This window comes from Monodon monoceros, unplaced genomic scaffold (assembly GCF_005190385.1).
Source record: "Monodon monoceros isolate NGI ecotype Baffin Bay Population unplaced genomic scaffold, NGI_Narwhal_1 Super_Scaffold_10, whole genome shotgun sequence".
NCBI classification, from domain to species: Eukaryota; Metazoa; Chordata; class Mammalia; order Artiodactyla; family Monodontidae; genus Monodon; species Monodon monoceros.
The window spans coordinates 7,560,070-7,581,123 of record NW_021703766.1 but is presented as its reverse complement, the minus strand read 5'-3'; the positions used below and the strand labels follow the sequence as shown (position 1 = coordinate 7,581,123).

The 21,054-nt window shown below is 43.0% G+C and overlaps 1 protein-coding gene across 1 annotated transcript in view; it reads right to left on the bottom strand.

The window, feature by feature from the left end:
• Window positions 1–21,054, bottom strand: part of CDYL2 (chromodomain Y like 2) — a 185,633-nt gene that overhangs the window by 48,040 nt on the left and 116,539 nt on the right. The window contains exon 3 of the mRNA XM_029205204.1: window positions 8,727–9,315. Coding sequence (XP_029061037.1) covers window positions 8,727–9,315 — 589 coding nt within the window. The remainder of the gene's footprint in view (window positions 1–8,726; window positions 9,316–21,054) is intronic.

The window sequence follows — 21,054 nt, the reverse complement described above, 5'->3', positions numbered from 1 at the left end:
ATCAAGCCTTGGTAAATTTAAGAAAATTGAAATCATATCAAGTATCTTTTCCGACCACAACGCTATGAGACTAGATATCAATTACAGGAAAAGATCTGTAAAAAATACAAACACATGGAGGCTAAACAATACACTATTTAATAACGAAGTGATCACTGAAGAAATCAAAGAGGGAATCAAAAAATACCTAGAAACAAATGACAATGGAGACACGACGACCCAAAACCTATGGGATGCAGCAAAAGCAATTCTAAGAGGGAAGTTTATAGCAATACAATCCTACCTTAAGAAACAGGAAACATCTCGAATAAACAACCTAACCTTGCACCTAAAGCAATTAGAGAAAGAAGAACAAAAAAACCCCAAAGTTAGCAGAAGGAAAGAAATCATAAAGATCAGATCAGAAATAAATGAAAAAGAAATGAAGGAAACAATAGTAAAGATCAATAAAACTAAAAGCTAGTTCTTTGAGAAGATAAACAAAATTGATAAACCATTAACCAGACTCATCAAGAAAAAAAGGGAGAGGCATCAAGAAAAAAAGGGAGAGGACTCAAATCAATAGAATTAGAAATGAAAAAGAGAAGTAACAACTGTCACTGCAGAAATACAAAAGATCATGAGAGATTACTCCAAGCAACTACATGCCAATAAAATTGATAACCTGGAAGAAATGGACAAATTCTTAGAAAAGCACAACCTTCCGAGACTGAACCAGGAAGAAATAGAAAATATAAACAGACCAATCACAAGCACTGAAAATGAGACTGTGATCAAAAATCGTCCAACAAACAAAAGCCCAGGACCAGATGGCTTCACAGGTGAATTCTATCAAACATTTAGAAAACAGCTAACACCTATCCTTCTCAAACTCTTCCAAAATATAGCAGAGGGAGGAACACTCGCAAACTCATTCTATGAGGCCACCATCACCCTGATACCAAAACCAAAGATGTCACAAAGAAAGAAAACTACAGGCCAATATCACTGATGAACACAGATGCAAAAATCCTCAATAAAATACTAGCATACAAAATCCAACAGCACATTGAAAGGATCATACACCATGATCAAGTGGGGTTTATCCCAGGAATGCAAGGATTCTTCAATATATGCAAATCAATCAATGTGATAAACCATATCAACCAGCTGAAGGAGAAAAACAGTATGATCATCTCAAAATATGCAGAAAAAGCTTTTGACAAAGTTCAACACCAATTTATGATAAAAACCCTCCAGAAAGTACGCATACAGGGAACTTACCTCAACATAATAAAGGCCATATATGACAAACCCACAGCGAACACCATTCTCAATGGCGAAAAACTGAAACCATTTCCTCTAAGATCAGGAACAAGACAGGGCTGTCCACTCTCACCACTATTATTCAACACAGTTTTGGAAGTTTTAGCCACAGCAATCAGAGAAGAAAAAGAAATAAAAGGAATCCAAATCGGAAAAGAAGAAATAAAGCTGTCACTGTTTGCAGATGACATGATACTATACATAGGGAATCCTAAAGATGCTACCAGAAAACTACTAGAGCTAATCAATGAATTTGGTAAAGTAGTAGGATACAAAATTAATGCACAGAAATCTCTTGAATTCCTATACAATAATGATGAAAAATCTGAAAGAGATATTAAGGAAACACTCCCATTTACCACTGCAACAAAAAGAATAAAATACCTAGGAATAAACCTACCTAGGGAGACAAAAGCCCTGTATGCAGAAAACTGTAAGACACTGATGAAAGAAATTAAAGATGATACAAACAGATGGAGAGGTATACCATGTTCTTGGATTGGAAGAATCAACACTGTGAAAATGACTATACTACCCAAAGCAATCTACAGATTCAATGCAATCCTTATCAAACTATCAATGGCATTTTTCACAGAACTAGAACAAAATATTTCACAATTTGTATGGAAACACAAAAGACCCTGAATAGCCAAAGCAACCTTGAGAAAGAAAAACGGAGCTGGAGGAATCAGGCTCCAGGACTTCAGGCTATACTACAAAGCTACAGTAATCAAGACAGTATTGTACTGGCACAAAAACAGAAATATAGATCAATGCAACAGAATAGAAAGCCCAGAGATGAACTCACGCACATATGGTAACCATATCTTTGATAAAGGAGGCAAGAATATACAATGGAGAAAAGACAGCCTCTTCAATAAATGGTGCTGGGAAAACTGGACAGCTACATGTAAAAGAATGAAATTAGAATACTCCCTAACACCATATACAAAAATAAACTCAAAATGGATTAGAGACCTAAATGTAAGACCAGACACTATAAAACTCTTAAAGGAAAACATAGGGAGAACACTCTATGACATAAATCACAGCAAGATCCTTTTTGACCCACCTCCTAGAGAAATGGAAATGAAAACAAAAATAAACTAATGGGACCTAATGAAACTTAAAAGCTTTTGCACAGCAAAGGAAAGAATAAACCAGGTGAAAAGACAACCCTCAGAATGGGAGAAAATATTTGCAAATGAAGCAACTGACAAAGGATTAATCTCCAAAACATACAAGCAGCTCATGCAGCTCAATATCAAAAAAACAAACAACTCAATCCAAAAATGGGCAGAAGACCTAAACAGACATTTCTCCAAAGAACATATACAGATTGCCAACAAACACATGAAAGGATGCTCAACATCACTCATCATTAGAGAAATGCAAATCAAAACTACAATGAGGTATCACCTCACACAGGTCAGAATGGCCATCATCAAAAAATCTACAAATAATAAATGCTGGAGAGGGTGTGGAGAAAAGGGAACCCTCTTGTACTGTGGGAATGTAAATTGATACAGACACTATGGAGGTTCCTTAGAAAACTAAAAATGGAACTACCATATGACCCAGCAATCCCACTACTGGGCATATACCCTGAGAAAACCATAATTCAAAAAGTGTCATGTACCACAATGTTCACTGCAGCTCTATTTACAATAGCCAGGACATGGAAGCAACCTAAGTGTCCATCGACAGATGAATGGATAAAGAAGATGTGGCACATATATACAGTGGAATATTACTCAGCCATAAAAAGAAACGAAATTGAGTTATTTGTAGTGAGGTGGATGGACCTAGAGACTGTCATACAGAGTGAAGTCAGGAAGAGAAAAATAAATACCATATGCTAACACATACATATGGAATCTAAAAAAAAAAAACAGTGGTTCTGAAGAGCCTAGGGGCAGGACAGGAATAAAGACGCAGATGTAGAGAATGGACTTGAGGACACGGGGAGGGGGAAGGGTAAGCTGGGACGAAGTGAGAGAGTGGCATGGACATATATACACTACCAAATGTAAAACAGCTAGTGGGAAGCAGCTGCATAGCACAGGGAGATCAGCTCAGTGCTTTGTGACTACCTAGAAGGGTGGGATAGGGAGGGTGGGAGGGAGATGCAAGAGGGAGGAGATATGAGGATATACGTACGTGTATAGCTGATTCACTTTGTTGTGAAGCAGAAACACACCATTGTAAAGCAATTATACTCCAAAAAAGATGCTTAAAAAAAAAAAAAGAGTTATTGCCCTATTCAGGTTTTCTAGTTGTGAGTCCGTTTTGTTAAGTTGTATTTTTTTTTATGAAATTGACCATTTACTCCTGGCTTTCAAATTGAATGGCACAGAGTTAATCTCAATTTCTCAGGCTTAGAAGAATTGTATCTGTCCATCAATAAGAAATGAGGGTGAGTCCAAGTGGCTTCTGCCCCACGAGCACTCTGGGGGTCCCTCAATCAGGGCATATTGTTTTTCAATTTTATTTTACATTGGAGTATAGCTGATGCACAACGCTGTGATAGTTTCAGGTGCACAGCAAAGAGACTCAGCCATACATATGCATGTATCCATTCTCCTCCACACTCCCCCCCCCCCCCCCGGCATCCAGGCTGCCATATAACGTTGAGCAGAGTTCAGTCAGGGCATATTTTTATCAGGGATCAGGAACTGCCTTGTACTGCCTGGGAGCCAGCTGAGCAGTGATCTAGGGACCATCACTGGAGTCGAACTGCCTGGGTTTCTCTCCTAGTCCCAACCTGGACCCTTGTAACTTCAGTCTCCTCCTCCAAAAAATGGGTAGTCTCCTAACAGCTGCCGGTTAGCACTGAGAGGGTCACCAAAGGACTCTTTGTAAACTCCAAGGCCTAACAGGGAAGTTCCCATGCAATAAGACTTCCACTTAACAACTTCATTTCACAAACTTTCAACTTACGAATTCTCAGGAATGCAAACTCAAGGACCAGAGCAAAAGGGCTTCAACTCTCCCCAGTACCACCAACTGGTGTTCCCAACCACTGTCTGTCATTTTTGTCCCAACCACCTTGGTGCTTATTCGTCTAGAGCAGCGAGCAGTTCTGAAAGCAGGGTCCCTGGCGCAGTGGCAGCATCTGGTAACTTGCTAGCAATGCAGATTTTCAGGCTCTGCTCCATACCTACTAAATCAGAAACTCTGGGGGTTGACACAGTAATCTGTGTTTTAACATACCCGCCAGTGGATTCTGATGCCGGCTCCATGTCTGAGAGCCCGAGGTTCTCGAAAGTCATAGGGCATCTCCCATGTTCACGCTTCGTTCTGAAGTGCTTTTAAAACATGGTTACTCCATTATGATCAATAAAAGGAAAACGATCATCGTGTTGATAGAGCGAGTAGGAGGAGATAAACAAACATGAGAGAAGTGAAAGCTGAGATAATTTTAAAAGATCAATGGAGAGACGATGGCAAGTGTTGCACGTTTGTGTGGGATGACTCACTCAGTGATAGGAACAATTCTGAAAACACTGAATCAGGCGGTGTCTGAGATGCAGCGCCTGGGCCACAGACAACACTCATCAGAAAACAAGGACGACGATTCTCAAAATTCAAGGAACTGTGAACACGGGGTCACCGGGTCAGCATCAAAGTGGAAACTCACTGGCTTCATGGAAATTCGGAAAACGCTGGGTGTCTGTGTGTTGCGCTGGGGCTCAGAGTTTGCTCCTAGGCAGGGGTGTGTCCACAGGTTAAAGGCTCATCTGAATCTGTCAAATAGTGATGCTTTGGCCTATTCTGATGAAACAGAACTAACCAGTTCTAGACCAGACCACAGCAGGAGTTCACTAACCCCACGGTTTTTCTATATGGATGAAACAGGTCTGTTTTAGGAGAAAAAAAAAAAGCGAGAGAGAGGGATGCCTGGTAGACAGTGCATTAGCAAGAAGGAGAAATTATATCAGGTTTTAAATGTTTAAAGGACTAAATCACACTCCCACTTACAAGCTTAAAACTGAAGGAGTAACTCGATCTACCAACAAAGGATGGGATCTATGAACCACCCATCACTTACAACCAAACGCTTATGCAGGAACTACTGTATATATCATGGAAGTTAAAATTCAGCATTTAAGAGACACAATCCACACCCTGCCCCCTGAGATTCATTTGACTGGGGTAGAGCCCACTTTTAACAAGCTCCCGAAGGGATACTGAGGCAGATGGTACCCGGACCACAGAGCCATTTGTCATTATGCGAGAAGGATCAGAAGCAAAAGCGGCACTGAGTCGCTGCACGCGCTTCACAAACATTGCTGGGGAAAATGCTGTCTGAAACCAAAGCACCACCCGCTGGAGCCCCAATTTAGCACCTGTTCCCACAGCTCAGATCGGGGAAGTCAGCAGTAAATGAGTAACGTGTTACATAAGTTGCTTTTCTGTATGCAGAACCTTAATTCACCAAAGAGAAGTTGAAATCATATAAAAAGCAACAGCCCACCCCCAAAACAAATGCTGGGAAAGCGTAGCCAGGATCTCCCCGTCCCCTTCTGCAAGGCAAAGATATGGCCCCCTCCGTGCTGAAAACCCTGCTACCTCACCCTTGTGCCACTGGGATCTGGATCCTTGGTGGCAGTGGTCAGAGAAGGTGGGGCTGGGGAGGGCGGGTAGGAAAACATTCAGGGTCTGCATGGGCATGGACACTGGCTGCATCAAGGCTTCCCTCGGGCTGAAAACATAAGTGGAGTCATGTTGTGCTTGACTATGCCTCTGACCCCTGGCTGGCAAGTTCTGGAACGACACAACTCCCTCTGTCTTGGGTCTTCTCCAAGAACCCCAAACCTTTCTCTCCTCTCTCTCTCTCTCTCTCTCTGGCAAGGATTCTCAGTCTTTTCCTCTTCCCAGTTACTCCAAGACCTGGGTATTATGCTATTTCTAACTAGAGTGTTAAAAGCTGACCAGGGCTGGGGCATTTATCACCCCAGTGACCACAGAAGATGTCACGCAGATATGGAAAGGCATACCATCTACGTAACATACGTGTTACTCCTTCCAGTGAGTCAGCCTCAGGAGTCTTCTCAACAATGACCCAGAGACACCCACTCTCAACCTAGCAGAGAGCAGACTGTAAGTTGCAGAGGGTGCAGTCCTTACCTATCTTTTTATTACTTTACTCCAAGCACCTAGCGTGGTGATTAACTCTCAGGAAGAACAAAAGAAGTATTGAATTGACTTAAATTGACACCTGATATGAAACGTAATTATCACCCCATTTTGCCACAGAGCAGGTCCCCAAATGCATGAGAGCCACCTAGGGCGCTTGTTAAAAACCCATCTTCTGGGCTCCACCCCAGACTTAGTAAATCAGATTCTACAGGATTTGCATTTTAACCAAGCACCAGGGAATCTTACACACATGAATTTGAGAACCACTGCCTTAGGCTTATGAGACCCTCAAGGACACCAATATTGTGGGATGCGAGTAAACAAAAGCGCCCTTTGGGAACACCCAAAACCAAACCAAAGAGAGGCAGGTGGCTTCCTCCCCTCTGTCCAGGCATGGGCCAGAGTGGAGTAGAGAACATTCAACATCGGGAAAAAATAAGGCCAAGAAGAGATCAAAGACAAGAAAGACCTGGGGAAGCACTCGAGGTTAACAAGGCCACCACTGAGGCCAGCAGGCTCATTCTCATCTGTTTCCCCGGGTCATGGGGAACCATGCTCCATCACCAGATCGTGAACCGGGCGGTATCGATGAGGCCCAAGGACAGGTTGCGCACAGCTAGCAGCCCTGCCCCGCTCTGGAAAAGGGCATGGAAGGAGAAGCATGCCTTCGTTGAAACTTCTCTACAGGTCTGCCTTCCCTCTCGGCCCTGCAGTGTGGCAGCTAGAGTCAGCACACTTCCCTGCCCACGTTCCCATCCCCCCACTCTCAGGGCAGCCACATCTTGAGCAGGGTAGAGGGCTGCTCCCGGCCGGGGTGCCAGCAATCACACCCAAGTTCCTTGAGCCTGCACCCAAGGAGCCTCACAAGCCCCCCTTCCAGAGACAGGGAATCCCTCCGCTGCTGTCACAGGAACGTCGAACACCAATGTTTGTGCCAGGCCTCATTTACACAAGCCCACTCCTCCCCAAGAAATGGATTTTTAAAACAAACAGCTTTTCCGTATGTTAGCAGGCAGAGTCATGTCAGCATCAGGGATCCCCAGACGGAAACATGAGTCAGTCTGGGGCAGAGACTGCTAAATAAATCCTCTTTGGGTGAAATTCCTCTCTCTGGAGAATGAGGAACCTCAAAGCGGATCGCTCAGATTCCCTGGCAAGAATGCCTACAGACGCCACGTTCTCCCCAGCCGGGCACGCCCTGAGCACCCTGAACTCTGAAATCATCACCCCTCTAACGTGCATCTGCCTCTGTCACCCCATCCTTCCGGAAACTCTCCCAACCCGTCCCACCTGCGTCCCGGCACCCCTATTCCCACACGCACTCTGGTTCCATCCAGGGCAACGGGTGGCCCTACTCTGTTGGGCATGGGTTGTCCACACTCGAGCAGGATTTCCTGACATCCCAAGGCTTAGAGTTCTGGCAGCTAAAGAGACAAATGCACCACGTGGACACACGGGTACCTGAGAAATGAAGGAACACAGGTAACAGGTGCAGACGGCTCACCTGGAAGACTCAGCCACTGAGCACTCTGTTGAGGAGATGTCAGATTTGGGAGCTTGAATTACCTGGGTCATCGCCTCCTCTCTCCTTAATTTTGCTTGTGGGGACTTGGTCAGAGGGAGGGATTCCTGAATGCTGTGTTGCTTGCGGGAGGTGACAAGAAGGTACAAAGCAAAAGAACTGGCCTAGGAGGGGGTCGGGGCAGCATTTAGGACCTAACACAGACATGGGGCCAGATCATGCATGTTAGTGAGAGATGAGAGGCAGGAGGCTCCAGCTTAAGGACCAGCTGGGAGAATTCCAAGTCCAAACTGAGAAGCAGCAGAGCCTGGCCCAGACCTCGCCTCTCCGGGCTACAGCGCTGACGGCAGGAGAATGGAAGCAAGGGCTCTGGGAGGTACATGCGGCCTCTGAAAGGTACTGGTCCTGTGGGGATATGAGTCTCGGGTCCTGATGGGTGAAGACTCTGAGTCGCCCTCAGAGCAGGGGCTCCAGAGCGGTTACCATGGCTTCAGGTGCCTTTAAGCACAACCAGGGATTTCCGACGCGGGACAAGCCTTGGCTGGAGCATCAGTGGCTGGGCCCCGCACCCACCCCCCCCCCCGCCACGCATAGGTGTCTGTAACCAGTGCAGGCACGTGAGCGAGCCCACAGTGCCCCAGGTGAAAGAGACAAAGGGACAATTACTGCCTGGCTGAGGGTCAGGGCTGGGGTGGGGGCAGTGTGTTTCCCTAGGCTGCCCGCAAAGCCCCATCCGAGAGGAAGACCAGCCACGTACCGAGTCCGTTCTCCGCCAGCGCCGCGGGGCTCACGTGGCAGTCGCCCAGGTCCTGCTCACCCACGTCATTCAAATCCAAGCCGGGCTGGTGGGACCCGTTTCCAAAATGCCTCTCTTCCTTCTCGGAGCCGGCGTCCCCGTTTTCCATCCCATTCTGCGCCTTTTTCAGGGGCATTATTTGCAAGCCACTGGGGGTAGTCCTGTAAGACACCGTCTTGGTGGCCCTGTCCCCGCCTGCAGGGGGCTTGGCCGGATACCCTTTTTTCGGCTTGGACAGGGAAGGGTTGATGCGCTTCCGTTTATGGGAAGTCCCTTTGCTCTTGCCGGATTCCGAGGGTCTGTGGGACAGTTTCTCGACCGAGGGGCCTCGGCCGTCCCGCAGAAGCTTGGAGGCGCCGGACTGCTTCCCCGACTTGAGCCTTTTGTCCTTGGCCAGGTGCAGCCCATTGAACTCATCAATGAACTCCTCGCAGTGCAGCAGGTGGTGCTCGGGCTCCCACGTGTCCTCCGTGCTCCCGTAGCCTTTCCACCGGATCAGATACTCCCATTTTCCCTTCTTGTTCTTCCTCTTGTCTACAATCCTTTCAACCTGGGATGCAAGAGGAGAATCAGGAAAGAGACAGAGAGACAGAAGGAAAAAAGAAAAATCAGTCCCAGAACACAAGAACAACGCAGAGCCCTCGGGATAGATGCATCCGCCCTGGCCATAGGGCGAGCTGCTCCCGAGGCAGGAAGCTGACCCTCCCAGGAGCCTTCAAGAAGGCTGGTTTATTTTAGGACATCGCTGAAGGGAACTGGCGGTGAACAACAACCATCGTTGTTTCCCATGACAACCGCACGATGCCACACCTGCCTGGCTGCATCGACCCCGTCCATCCAAGGCTTACTCTTACTCGAAATCACATTGCAAGCGTTCACTGAAGATCTATATTCTTTTCATTGCACCGAAGTCGAATCAGACTTTTAAAGACCAATTTGGTGTGCGTTTTTCACCGTTACTTATAATAATAAGTAACACTGAGCGTTTACATTATAGGCACTCTTCTAAACGTATCCTTACTCACAATGTGATTAGTAATATTCGCTGGGCATGTGTGAGGCAGACGCTACTAAATGCTGGCCACGGATGGTCCCATTTCATTTTCTCCAGACAACAAGCCGATGCAGTAGGTGTCCTTCCTATCCCCACTTTACAGAGAGGGAAGTGGGGCTGAGAGATTGTCTCTCAACCAAGCTCCAAGCTGGTAAAAGCAGAGCTGGGATTTCAACCACTCTCACCCCGAGTTTTTTTTTCTTAATCATTACGCCATACCAACTCTCTCTCAACTATAAAAATCTTCCATATTGGCCAAAACCGACTCGAATCAATGAAGCCCAATATCCCCCTATTCGGCTCCCCCAGCTGCAACACAGGGGGTACAGCTGCGAGGTAAGGGTGACATTTTTTGAGCGCCTATTATGTACCTTGCATAACCCCACAGGGTGTACATTATTAATGCTCCGATTTGATAGATGAGGGATTAAGTATGACGCAAGCTGCCTACAAGGCAGGGCTAAGAGGTGGTAGAGGTAGATGTGAACGTATATCTGGTTTTCGAGCCATGTAACTCCTATCTATGTACCTTCAAAAGTAAGTAAATCTCTCATCTTCAACAAGACATGGAAAAAACACACTTAGAAAATGCCACTCCGAAGGCTAATAACTGGTGAATCGGGGTGAAGGGTGTGTGAGGCTTCACTTATTATTCTCTCAACTTTGCTATACATGTGAAATTTTTAATTTAAAAAAACTGACAGAAAATTTCCAGTGCTCTACCCAAAAAAGAGCTAAATTTCAATGAAAAAGTAAACAATTATATTCAAAAGTTTACTATATTTTAATGTCAAGATAATATACTTTTCTAGGATGGAATTCGACCCAGTGAAATGAAGTAATAAGTGAGGAATATGCCCTCGAAACTCATGGAAAAAAAAAAAACAATATGAGAGGGGAGAAGCAGTTACAGTTATAGGTGATAATTGTTAAAGATGGGTAATACGTAAATGTGGGTTCATTATACAACTGTTTACGCCTGCATGTTGGAATTTTTATGTGTCTAAATTTTTCCATAATAAAAATTTTTGAAAAGTGAGATTATCTCCCAATGATCTATATACAACAGAAGCTATGCAAAATAATTAAACAACTTTCATTGCTTTGCACTTAATAAATGTCTAAACAGCTAGGCCATATTGCCTCTTTATAATACTGCTTCCTCATAGACAATTTAAATTGTTTCCTTAATTGATCCATCTGAAATCAAATTGGCCTATTTCTATGAAAATTTCTTTCCTTATAAAATGCTCTGTAAACATGTTTTAGATTTATTACATAATTTTTAGATGTATCACACAAACTCTATAATAGCTTGAAAAAGTAAAATCACGCCAAACGAATCCAACTTCCAATCTCTGAATCAAGGAATGGGACTAGCTGGGTATTCATTTGTGATAATGCTGCAGAAAGTCAAAAGTGTCTCTGCAGGAGCCTGCAGCTTTGCACATTTGTAGGACTTTGAAGGGGGAAACCCTCTGCAAGTTAACGGAGGGAGGAAAGTGAACAAGCAACATGGCACTGCTGGAAATAGCAGCATCCCTGAGAAGACCAACCTAGGAGTGTCAGGAGGAAGCCCAGAAATGTCTAAGGGCTATGAGCTAAGGGATGCGTGTTGGCGTGGAGGTCTCCAGCTTCAGAAAGCATGTGCTTGGCTCCCAGAATGGAGAACCTTTTTCCCCAGAATAAAGCAGAAAACCATGTTAGACAAACAGCCAACACAGTGATAGGTGGGTAGGTGGATGGATGGGTAGATGGATGGATGGATGGAAAAATGGATGGTTGAATGGATGAATGAACAGATGGCTGGAGAGTGGAAAACCAGCTCCTCCCCCAGTGTGGCCCCAAGTAGCCATGTAGACACTCCATGTGTTCTTGGGCAAGTTACTAAACCTCAGGTGACTCACCTAACAAGGGGGAAATAACAGCACCTACCTCATAGGGTGATAGTGGAGGATATACAAATAAGGAGATTAGCATTCCAGAGTAAAGGTCACTTAATCTTGCATACCCTCCTGTGAATACAAACATGGGTGGTATCTAAAGATAATGTTTCTCCACCTTGCAGAACGTGACCCCCTGCGGACACTCAACTCCTCCCCGGGAAGAAGACAGAGTAGAGTCCACCTACTTACATAAGTCCTTCCAAGTGTGGGAGATGGCTGTGCAGAGGAGGGCTGCTCGAGAAGCTTGGGCAGTCAGCAAGGGTGGAGTGTCTACATGGCTACTTGGGGCTGCACTGGGGGAGGAGCTAGTTTTCTTCCCTCCTAGTTACTGGAGGATTGAGTCACAAGTGGCTTTATGAGGGACAGAAGGGCCACTGCTTCCACCTCTGGTACCATCCAGAAAGCCACTGGGTGGCTTGACCGTCATTTCTACTTAAATTAACCCAATACCAACAATGAACAGTATTAACAGGATTATTAATGGCCTGACATGCAGGGGAAAAACTATTGGCTCTTCCACTTTCTATTCACATGACCCTGGGCAAGTTGCCCAGCCTCTCTGGGACTCAATGTCCCCATCTGTCAAACAGAAATAGTAATAATAATAATAGTAGCTTCCTGCAAGGTTGTTGGAATAAGGAATAAGGTGTGATTGAGAAAGTAAAGTGCCTTGAACACCACAAAGCACTACGAGGACATGAGTGGAATTGCTCTCAGAAATATAAAGCTTCAGGTGACAAAAGTGATTTTATATACATGATTTCTTCTACCGTTTAAACCTTTTATAAAAAACGGGTTTTTTTCAGGTTCAGAAAAACAACTGCTTTTTCTGAAAGACGAAAATGCCCACAAGGAGCTCAGAGGAGAGCTGGCTCCCAAACACCCCACCAGGCTTTGAATGTGCCATCTCCTGGGAACTAATCTCCTTCTTTATATCCCTGTACAGGTTTTCTGACCCTCTTTTCCTCTTCTTCTCGGGAGATCCTCAAATAGAACCAGAACTCTAGTCTGTTCTGTTGATAACAAAAGCCTACATTATTCAGGACTTGAATGTTAAATGACTGCAACGTTCTCTGTCTGGAAATCCTGTCTTTCCCTTAAGCTCCCCCCAACCTCCGCCACTGTCCTCAACGCCTCACACCTGTTGAAAACAGAGACCTGGGCCCCCAGGCGCTAGCAGCTCTGCTCTTGATGCCCCGCGCCCACGCTACCTGCAGAGGCCTTGTACACTACCTGAGGCTCAGGCCCTCCAAATGGAAACAATGGTCAATTCCCTTCTCCTGTAGTTACCTAGGAATGCGTGAATGATATTAAAAAAGCATGCGCTCACACACCTGCCACCTTCTCTATTCAAAGGTAAGCAATCTGAGGACCTGAACGATTCCTTTGAGTTCAACCAAATCATTCATTAACATGTTCTCTCTGTGATCCCCGCTAACACAAGATGCGACTCTACTGCAGGTGGGGGCAGGGAAATTGAGGCAATTATTACCAGCGCCACGATGACAGGTGGATGGCTGTCTCCTTAGGAATGAGGAGGATGACAGTCACCTCTAGTGGTACATGCTAAGTTCCAGGAACTGTGTTAATAACTTATAAGCTGTCCACTGGGCAGTATTCTCACCACTGACAGGTGAGGAAGTTGAGGCTCAGAGAAGTCAGGTAAGTTTCCCTCCATCACACAGTCAGTAGTGGTTAGCCAAGATTGGAACACTAGTTCGTCTGAGTCCTCGGCCCAAGTTCTTGGCCACCTGGCTACACCTCACCAGTGGGAAGCCACCAGAGCCAGGCAAGCAAGGTGCCAAGCATGTGGCCCACAAGCACTGAAGAAGGAGACGGCTTCGTGAAGTCCTGCATCCAACACTGTAATGTGTGTCCGTACACAAGGCACCGCAGGCCATGGTGAACCCACAGACCGCCAGCATGGCACCCACAGGCTGGTGGGGACACAGCGCTTGAATGAGGGTGCACGAAGTCACAGGTGATAACAATTATGAAAAGGGCTCTGACGGTGAAGAGAAAGGGGCCGTGGGAAAGAATGGCTACTTCAAATTGGATGGACAGGGAGGTTCCTCTGAGAAGGAACGGGGCCTTCGGAGATGGAGAAAATTTGGACCAGTGAGAGGCCTTTCCAGGCAGCAGGACAGCCTCCTTAGCTGTTCACTGGCAGGTGACCCAATAACACCACCCCCACCTAACATTCACTCAGCATTTACCAAATGCCAGCCACTGTCCTATGTGATCCCTACACAGTAATGTAATATTATACATGTTAACTCATTTAATCTTCAAAATACCTGAACGAGGTAGGTCACTTTATTCTCTTTTTGACAAAGGACAAAGCTGAGGTGCCCAGGGATTAAGGACCTTGGCCAAGACCCCAGCTCTGACACGCAGCAGAGAGTTAAGACTTGGTTTCATGCATCCTGGCTCCAGACGCCATGCTTTCAAGGATGACACCATATCCACTCCCCACTCTTGTTCACTGAGCCCAACCTGACTGAGGCTGATGGCATACGTGCAACTTCTGATGCTCCCCCCAACTCCTGCCGGGTCACAGAAAACCATCTTTACATGGCTTGAAAGTGGCCTCTCAAAGAAAACTCTAATTCAAAAAGATACATGCACCCCAGTATTCATAGCTGCACTATTTACAATAGCCAAGACATGGAAACAAATGTCCATCAACAGATGAATGGATAAAGAAGATGTGGTATATATATATATGTTGGTATATAATATATACAATGGAATATTACTCAGCCATAAAAAATGAAATAATGCCATTTACAGCAACATGGATGGACTTCACCTATCATACTAAGTGAAGTAAGTCACACAGAGAAAGACAAATATATGGTATCACCTATACGTGGAATCTAAAAACAATAATACAAATGAACTTATTTAGAAAACGGAAACAGATTCAGACATAAAAAACAAACTTATGGTTACCAAAGGGGAAAGGGGAGCGAGGGATAAATTAGGGGTCTGGCATTAGCAGATACACACCACTATTTATAAAACAGATAAACAACAAGGTCCGACTATATAGCACAAGGAACTACATTCAATATCTTGTAATAACCTATAATGGAAAAGAATCTGAAAACGCATAGATATATATATGTATGTATAACTGAATCACTTTGTTGTACACCTGAAACTAACACAACATTGTAAATCAACTGTACTTCACTTTTTAAAAAAAGTAGCCTCCTGAGCTTGACTCTCCTGGGGTCTCCCAGCATGCCATGTGGGCCTCCCTCCCCTCCTGCTCCAATTCTCCATCGGTTCCAAGGGAAAAAGACCAATCATCAGTCGTGTTCCCTGTCCCAGCTTCCCATCAAACCCAAAGAGTATATACAACGACAATAGCTCGGGCTTCCCTGGTGGCGCAGTGGTTGGGAGTCCGCCTGCCGATGCAGGGGACACGGGTTCGTGTCCCGGTCTGGGAAGATCCCACGTGCCGCGGAGCGGCTGGGCCCGTGAGCCATGGCCGCTGAGCCTGCGCGTCCGGAGCCTGTGCTCCGCAACGGGAGAGGCCACAGCAGTGAGAGGCCCACGTACCGCAAAAAAAATAAAGTAATAAAATAAAAGAAAAGAAAATGACAATAGCTCGGGAATCCAGGATCACCAACGAAGACTTTCCAGACGCTGGAAGGAAGGCCCCTCACACCAGATGGCGCTGGATGAGAAACTTTGGGTTACTAGTACAGGTCTTAACCTCTGAATGTGAAGAACAAGGCCAAAAAGGAATAAAGGAAGATGATGTCCACAACTGCTGTCTACCCACACATACACCAGAGCAGCCATCCTTGGACATTCCCCAGATTCTGGACCTCAAACCCCACACCCACAGGACCTCTCTTTCTGCATCCTTTCAACATCCTGGGACAGCTTCCTTGGAGGTAGAGAGGCACAGGCTCCCATCTTTACGACTTGGGGTATGAAGTCCTCAGGAAGAGTAAAGACGGGACAAGTTCTGGGGACAACCGTATGGACTGTTTCAGGTCTAGAAGATGGTGGTTGCTTCAGATTATCTAGTCAGAGAAGAAGGCAGTAAGAAGACGTGGCACGTCCCACTCAGTCCAGCCAAACTACAGTATACTAAGGATATAGCTGCAGACCAAGAAATTCGGCTCAGAGCCATGCAATTCAAGCTAGCATCGGGTGAGGGACTGAATGGGGAACACAGCAGCATCCAAGTGAGGAGGGGGCCAAGAGGAACTCCCACAACCACTCTGTTGGAAAACACTAAACCAGAGAGGCTTCTGTTTGATCAAGAGCACACTGACAAAAACTGGTAAAATATTTATAAAAACTTCTAAAACAGAGCAGAAGCAAGAACTACAGTCCTGCAGCCTGTGGAACAAAAACCACATTCACAGAAAGACAGACAAGATGAAAAGGCAGAGGGCTATGTACCAGATGAAGGAACAAGATAAAACCCCAGAAAACAACTAAATGAAGTGGAGATAGGCAACCTTCCAGAAAAAGAATTCAGAATAATAATAGTGAAGATGATCCAGGACCTCAGAAAAAGAATGGAGGCAAAGATCGAGAAGATGCAAGAAATGTTTAACAAAGACCTAGAAGAATTAAAGAACAAACACCTAGAAGAATTAAAGAACAAACAAACAGAGATGAACAATTCAATAACTGAAATGAAAAATACACTAGAAGGAAGCAATAGCAGAATAACTGAGGCAGAAGAACGGATAAGTGACCTGGAAGACAGAATAGTGGAATTCACTGCTGTGGAACAGAATAAAGAAACAAGAATGAAAGGAAATGAAGACAGCCTAAGAGACCTCTGGGACAACATTAAATGCAACAACATTCGCATTATAGGGGTCCCAGAAGAAGAGAGAGAGAAAGGACCTGAGAAAATATTTGAAGAGATTATAGTTGAAAATTTCCCTAACGTGGGAGAGGAAATAGCCACCCAAGTCCAGGAAGCACAGACAGTCCCAGGCAGGATAAACCCAAGGAGAAACACGCCAAGACACATAGTAATCCAATTGACAAAAATTAAAGACAAAGAAAAATTATTGAAAGCAGCAAGGGAAAAAGACAAATAACATACAAGGGAACTCCCATAAGATTAACAGCTGATTTCTCAGCAGAAACTCTACAAGTCAAAAGGGAGTGGCATGATATATTTAAAGTGATGAAAGGGAAGAACCTACAACCAATATTACTCTACCCGGCAAGGGTCTCATTCAGATTCGATGGAGAAATCAAAACCTTTACAGACAAACAAAAGCTAAAAGAATTCAGCACCACCAAACCAGCTTTACAACAAGGGCTAAAGGAACTTCTCTAAGTGGGAAACACAAGAGAAGAAAAGGACCTACAAAAACAAACCCGTAACAATTAAGAAAATGGTAATAGTAACATACATCTTGATAATTACCTTAAACATGAATGGATTAAATGCTCCAAGCAAAAGACACAGGCTCAGTGAATGGATACAAAAACAAGACCCATATATATGCTGTCTACAAGAGACCCACTCCAGACCTAGGGACACATACAGACTGAAAGTGAGGGGATGGAAAAAGATACTCCATGCCAATGGAAATCAAAAGAAAGCCAGAGTAGCAATACTCATATTAGATAAAATAGACTTTAAAATAAAGAATGTTACAACAGACAAGGAAGGACACTACATAATGATCAAGGGATCAATCCGAGAAGAAGATATAACAATTATAAATATATATGCACCCAACATAGGAGCACCTCAATACATAAGGCAACTGCTAACAGCTATAAAAGAAGAAATCGACAGTAACACAATAATAGTGGGGGGACTTTAACACCTCCCTTACACCAATGGACAGATCATCCAAACAGAAAATTAATAATGAAACACAAGCTCTAATGACACAATAGACCAGATAGATTTAATTGATATTTATAGGACATTCTGTCCAAAAACAGCAGATTACACTTTCTTCTCAAGTGCACATGGAATATTCTCCAGGATAAATCACATCTTGGGTCACAAATCAAGCCTCAGTAAATTTTTAAAAATTGCAATCATACCAAGCATCTTTTCTGACCACAAGGCTATGAGATTAGAAATCAATTACAGGGAAAAAAAAAAACCCTAAAAAACACAAACACATGGCGGCTAAACAATACGTTACTAAATAACCAAGAGATCACTGAAGAAATCAAAGAGGAAATCAAAAAATACCTAGACACAGATGACAACAAAAACACGATGATCCAAAGCCTATGGGATGCAGCAAAAGCAGTTTTAAGAGGGAAGTTTATAGCAATACAAGCCTGCCTCAAGAAACAAGAAAAATCTCAAATAAACGATATAACCTTACACCTAAAGGAACTAGAGAAAGAAGAACAAACAAAACCCAAAGTTAGTAGAAAGAAAGAAATCATAAAGATCAGAGGAGAAATAAATGAAAGAGAAACAAAGAAAACAACAGCAAAGATCAATAAAACTAAAAGCTGGTTCTTTGAGAAGATAAACAAAATTGATAAACCATTAGCCAGACTCATCAAGAAGAAGAGGGAGAGGACTCAAATCAATAAAATTAGAAGTAGAAAAAAAAAACCTTCTAAAATACATCAGAACAAGATCATAACTAAAAATTCTCTGTAATATCCTACTAAGAAAAGTACTACTATACATTTTTGGATAGCATTTGTGTCATGTTTTCAAAGACTACAGAAAATATGGCCTCTGTTTTTAAAAGATAGAGAGAGGAAAAAAAGATAAATGATGAAATGAAATAAATAGGTTGAGTAGGGAACTGAATTGAAAGTAGACCCATTTATATAAGAAAGGATGTAAGGAAACCAAAGGGGGAAAAAGAAAAAAAAAAAAAAACACAGGCAAAGAAATAAAATTCCCATTGGAACCAGGAAAGGACAGAGCCAACATGCACAAAATGAAATCAGTGATGTATATGACATACTTGAAGAGCTCTCCAAGAATGCAGAAGAAAAGGACACAGAGATTTTTAAAGAAAACATTAAGGAAAATGAGTGTAGGCATCCAGGAGGGTTAACAGAGACCCAAGCAATGTAAGTCTGACAAAGGGAAAAAAATCAAAATGGGACAAGAACATTAATAAAGCATAACAGAAGAGATCTCTGTATCTTGAGTCTGTAGGTCAAAAAAAGATCTCTGATGGCGGAAGCAAAGGTTGAGAATAAATCAACTTTATTTCTATTCTTGCAAAACTTAATTTCAAAAAATTAAACTCCCTACCTCACACCCCAACCTTCCCCCATCCAAAATAGTACAGAAGTTGAAAACATAAATATTGTAAACTTAAGAATTCTAAAACCAGTCAAGTGGACCTTCAGTTGGGAAGGAAGGAGGAAGACATTTCGTTGGTTAAAGGACAAAACATAAACTAACCCATTAAAAAAATGAGCCTGGAGGATCTCATAATGCCAGAAAATAAGAAATGTTCAACCAATCAACCGCAAATGATGGCAGTGGAATGGCAAAGGAGCCAACTGGAAGAGGTCCCAGTGGCCAAAGCTGGAATAATTTGAATAATAAATAGGTTATACATGTATAACCTAAAGAAGAAAATAAATACCCATGAGTTCACCTGATATAAATAAATGAATTAATTATCAGAAGTTGGCCTGCAGGCCAAATCTGGCCCAGTGTCTGTTTTTAAGAATAAAGATTCATTGGAACACACCACACCCATTCATTTAGGTATCATCTATGGTGCTTCACGCTATCAGAGTCAGTTGTGTAACAGAGACTGTATGGTCTACAAAGACTAAAATATTTGCTATATGGTCCATTACAAAAAAAGCTTGCTGACTCTGGAATAAATAAACAAATGAGAGAAGGGACAAATATTCCTTATAGCTGAATTCCAAATAACAAATGTAAAAAGAATAAAGGAAATAGAAAAATCAGCATTAGAGCACCACAGTAATAATTGCTACAGACAAGAGCCACAGATGGATGCTAAAACGAGTTGGTAAAACTTTAAAGAGAAATAGGATATTTGCATAGCCTGAAAATATCTCCCCCGACATATTTATGAACTATCATGGTAGTTTGAACAGATGCCCACCAATTGATCCTCTTCCCTCTAGGAGGTGCAGCTTAATTCCTCTCCCCTTAAGTGACTGGACTTAATGACCCCTTTCTAACAAACAGAGTACGCAAAGGAAAAAAAGAGTACCTGTACGGTGCAGAAACCTGGCCCACACCAGGGACCAAGGTTACATCACCTGCATAAATCGTGTTGCTGGCATGTATACTCTGATCTGATTCACTGAGAAGCACACTTCCCCTTTGTGGTATAATCCCCCAAACCCATAACCTATTGATTACACATCAGACAAACCCAAATTGAAGGACAGTCTACAAAATACTTGACCAGTACACTGGAAAAGTATCAAGTCACAAAATACAAGGAGACCAAGATATGGCCTTAGATTGGAGGTGACTGAGGAAAAGCAGTAACTAAATGCAATGTGGTATCCTGGACTGGATCCTGAAACAGAAAAGGATGTTCGTGGAAACACTGGTGAAATCCTAATAAAGTATGTAGGTTAGTTTACAGAGCAGCACCAATGTTAATTTCTTAGTTTTTATAAATGTACATGGTGTAAGATGTAAATAATCATGAAAACTGGCTAAGGGGTATATGGAAACTTTGTACTATATAACTCTTCTGAAAATACATAATTATTTCAAGTTTTTTTTAACATACAATTGCAGGTTACGCAAAAACTTAAAAAAAAAGCATGTGAATAATGGGAACAGCAATCATAAAACCTAACAATTCCAGGTACTCATTATATACTTATTCGCTTAGTAATAAAAAATAAGAGAAAGAACAAAAATATATCAGGCAGGATCAAATTTTGTAAAGAATATCAAAGTAAAATTTGAGGAGCAAAAATGCATTAAATAGGAAAGGAAATTTTTTAATTAAAAAATACTCACTAAATACATAATAGTTATGAACTTTTCTGTATCAAATAACAGACCCAAAAGTAACGTTTAAAAATTCAACAGAAAATTGGTAGAAACAATTTGAACTGAAGACTTAAACTCAATACTTTCAGACTGAGACACATCAAGCAGATGAAAAATATGGATATAAAGAATCTGACATATAAATATGATGGTTGATCAAGTAAATATTACATATATTTGTATGAACACAAATTTTAACTGCATAATTTATAAAGAAAATAAACTCTACAAAATTTCAAGAAAATCATCCATGGAACACTTATAAAAATTGATTAAATACGAAAATGTAAGAGG